General features: G+C 38.4%; 1 protein-coding gene across 1 annotated transcript; it reads left to right on the top strand.

The window, feature by feature from the left end:
* Positions 1-580: 580 nt before the first annotated feature.
* LOC139137794 (uncharacterized) lies at positions 581-1,057 on the top strand. The gene has a single exon (XM_070706065.1). It carries the CDS (start codon positions 581-583, stop codon positions 1,055-1,057), a length of 477 nt encoding a protein of 158 aa, XP_070562166.1.
* Positions 1,058-4,192: the final 3,135 nt, after the last annotated feature.

The raw sequence follows: 4,192 nt of genomic DNA on the forward strand, positions 1-4,192 counted from the left end.
TGGATCATGGATGTACATGGCATGGTAAGAAGTATATTACACAAATGTGTGACATGTAGAAGACAGAGCAAAACCACTCACTCAACTGGTGGTCGACCTACCCTTGGACAGAACAGATAAAACCCCACCATTTACCAATGTCGGCATGGACGTAATTGGCCCCTGAGCTATAGCTTCCCACAAAACCAGAGCCAGCACATCTGGAGCGAAGAGATGGGCAGTGATCTTTGTCAGTCTCTGCAATACAGCAGTACCCGTGAAGTAATATACTCGATGGACACTTCGGCCTTCATCAGAGCCCTACGCCGCTTCATAGCTATATGTGGCAACATCAAGAAACTCAGATGTGACCAGGGCATCAACTTCATTGGCGCAAAGAGCAAACTTCAGGCAGCCGCCAAAGAACTGGATCAAGACCACATCAAGAAATACCTCACGACAAGAGACTGTGAGTGGATTTTCAACCCACGTCATTAATCCTACTTTGGCGGTATATGGGAATGACAAATTGATACGATCAGACTCCATGCACTATAAACTTGGGAAGTAACGATACACACATGACTTACTGACAACTCTCATGACAGAAGCCAGCGCCATCTTCAACTCTAGACCTATAACAACGGTATCATCAGAATTTGATGGAAACGATCCCCAGGCTCTCACACCAAGCATGCTACTCCCCATGAAGACTCAATCACCCACCCCAACACCAGGCTTACTTGTCCAACAAGACCTCTATAGTAGAAAATGTTGGCGACGCGTACAGTATCTAGCTGATCAATTCTGGATACGATGGAGAAAAGAATATCTGCAAAGCTGTCAGCCACGACCAAAATGGAATAAATCTACAATCAACGTCAAAAAAGAAGATGTGGTTCTTTTGAGACAGAAAGAATTGTCAAGAAACAGCTGGCCCCTTGCTCGCATAGTGAAGGTGTACTCCAGCAATGACAACAATGTACGAAAAGTAGACGTCATAATCTGTAAAGAAGGCAAACATCGAACATATCTCAGACCTATTAGTGAATCGGTTTTGATTGAAAGTACAAATTGAACTCTGTGATTGAATTCAATGAACACTATATACGGACTATTAGCATGAACCCTTACGTCTGAACTCTTGGGTTTTAGAATTTATCTAGACAAAATATTAGTAGGCATTTATTCTATTTGAAATTTATGATTAGTAAAAATTCAGCTTACCGCGCACTTTTAGACAGGGAGTGTGTTGGATTGATCCTTCATGACCCTAACCAGATTTTCAGAAGATCGCCCTCTATCTTTCTTAAGACCCTTTGACATAAAGGTCAAGAAAATTATTGGTAAAACAATTAAAATGTTACAGATTAAATTACACCTACGCAGACACATTTTTTCCACTGTCTTAAAAGCAAGTACATATGCCATGTAATTTGACAAACACTCCAGCAAAAAGTAGGACTGTAGATGCAATGATGTAAGTTGATTTCCTTTTATGACTTTCCAATTGTTTAGAGGACCATTTTGAATGCAGTGCTTAGATTTTTTAGTAGAATTTAGTTCTTTTTCTTCCGTTTATTTACAATTTTGATTTACCTCGACTCTCCCGCATGGACAATGAATTACCTTGTATTTTAATCTCTTTGTTTACCCAGTTTTAAATTAACCTTACCTAAATCAAAGCAACTGAGGGTGGTTATTTTTTGGAGTGGTTTGCACTTAGCAGATACAAAAGTAACTGGACTCCGCCACAGTAGCGGGCCCATCTATTGGCTATATGTCTGGGGAGTTTTCGTAGTATTTTCTTATGCTCCCCAGGATCATGCAGAACTCTCAGGTATCGCATCGTTGACATTGCTTAGGGCGCGTTCAGTTATTATGGCCCGGGGTGGGCCGGCAAATTCTTCCTGCGCATCAGTCAAAATAAGTGAACCCCCTACCCATTGTACCAAAAAATTGATGACCCCCCTTTTAAGATGACAAAAATTTCATGACCCCCACCCCACATTCCTTGAGTAAAGTTGCATACACATACACCTCTAGAGGGGTGCGTATATTCTCAAAAACAAGATTCTCAGATTTGTTCAAATGACCCTCCTTACAAACTAACAAGGTGTTAATGTTCAAATTTCCCCATTTGACTTGCTATAATTTTGACATTACCCCACAAAGGGATTGGACAGAAATAACAGGTGGATTGCAATATTTTTGCACAAGCGTGTGTGTACAAAATTGTGATATTTAGATTTGATTGATAATCAGCTGTTGATAATGTTGATTCACTATAAATGGTAGTCTATGAGGAAACTGTGTAATACTTTATCAATACAAAACTATATCTATGCATTTATAGATATTTGATAATTGACATAAAAGTACTTGATTGGAATAGCGTTGGTACAACTGGTATGTGGACAAACAATTTGACTTTAGAATTTCACCAAAAATGTTCATCAACTACACATGGGAGTCTATGATAAAATTGTAAATATTTTTTTTTCCATGAAAAATTTGCTATACTTGTGCATATACAGACGTTGAATAATTAACATAATAGTACTTGATTAGAATATGATGGTTAAAGGTGCATATTATGTGTACAAGAAATCTGATTTTGGAATTTCACTGAAAATGTCCATCCACTATACATGGGAGTCTATTAAGAAACTATGAATATTTTTTTCAAATACAAAAATAGGTAAATCTGTCTGTTTATGTACTCTTGATTATTGATATTAATGTACTTGATTAGACTGGGATGGTTACAAATGGATATGTGTGCAAGGAGTTGGATTTTGGAATTTAACCAAAATGTTAATTCACAATACATTGGAGTCTATGAGAAAACTATGAATAAGTTTTTTACAATGCTAGACTAAATTAATTTGTTCTTTAATATGTGTTTGATAATTGATACAAATAGGGTATTTGAAAGTTCAGATGTTGACGACAATTATGATATTGGAATTTTACCTAAAAGTATCACTTTTCATGTTACTTGTAGTCTACAGGTAACTGTTAAATAATTTCCCTGACAAAACTTGCTCTATCTCTAATATGTAAGTAATAGGAATTTTTCATTGCCCTCAGTGAGCTCGATTTACAATAAGACAAGCCTCAGAGTTGCCTAGTCAAGATGTTCATGTGACAGATAATTATGCTTTTGTTCAGATTTATAGTTAAATGACTTCAGAGAATGAAATCATGCAGCGAATAATCTCCCAGAATATTACTGAACACTGAAACTGCTTTTTGACGGGATGGATACTTATGAAAATTAAGTTAACCCCCCTCACAGCTGTTTGAAAAATACATGACCCCCCCTTAGCAGTTTTCAAATGAAAGGTGGCTTCCCTGGATTTTGCCGGCCCACCCCCGGCCGTAATAACTGAACGCTCCCTTATTGGCATTGTTGCAGGTAGTAAGCAAATTTTCGTAGCCATTGACCATCTTCGTTTAAAGAGGCCAGTCATGGATCCTCTTTCTATATGTCTCTGCTACAGCCATTTTGTTGCCATAGCGATCAGCTAGCAGCTTCTTAGCCTTGGTGTATGCTTCATCTGTGTGTTGTGAAAGCAAACACTTGATAGCTTACTTTGCTTCACCGGAAGTGTAATTGCCTAGATAATACAGTCTATCGGCAACTACAGATATTTTCCTCTTGATCAGTGCGTCAAATGAATTTATCCACATTAGATAATCATGTACCACTGAAGACATCTGACTCCTTTCTTGGAAGTTCATCACTTCGATTGTTCAAGAGCTTATTTAATTCCTTTGCAGTAGAGGAAACTCCTCTCCGTCTCCATGGCGACTTGGTGACGTCATGCGTTTACCTCTGTGTAGTATCTGGCTCAGAGTGTATTGACTTTACAAAGTCTCGGCTAGAGTGTAGGAAAGTCCCACGGAAGGAAATAGAATCAGAGTACTTTGAGCAGCACTTACTTTGACGGTCTGTTTCATCATCACTGTATACTGGAAGTCCAGTATTTTTTCTTCTAGCCATATTGATTTCCTTTTTCAACTCCGCCTTTATTTCTTTAAACTCTAAGATCGCCATCTTCATTGAAGATCAAGTTCTTTCATCTGTATGCCCAGCTGTTCTTTGTCTATGGATAATGCAACACTATCTGCTAAGTTTGACTTCCTTATGTCAACACCTGGCAATCTCTCGACACTGTTGCGGGAAAGCGTGGAATGCGCATTCGTC

This window comes from Ptychodera flava, chromosome 7 (assembly GCF_041260155.1).
Source record: "Ptychodera flava strain L36383 chromosome 7, AS_Pfla_20210202, whole genome shotgun sequence".
Lineage (NCBI taxonomy): Eukaryota > Metazoa > Hemichordata > Enteropneusta > Ptychoderidae > Ptychodera > Ptychodera flava.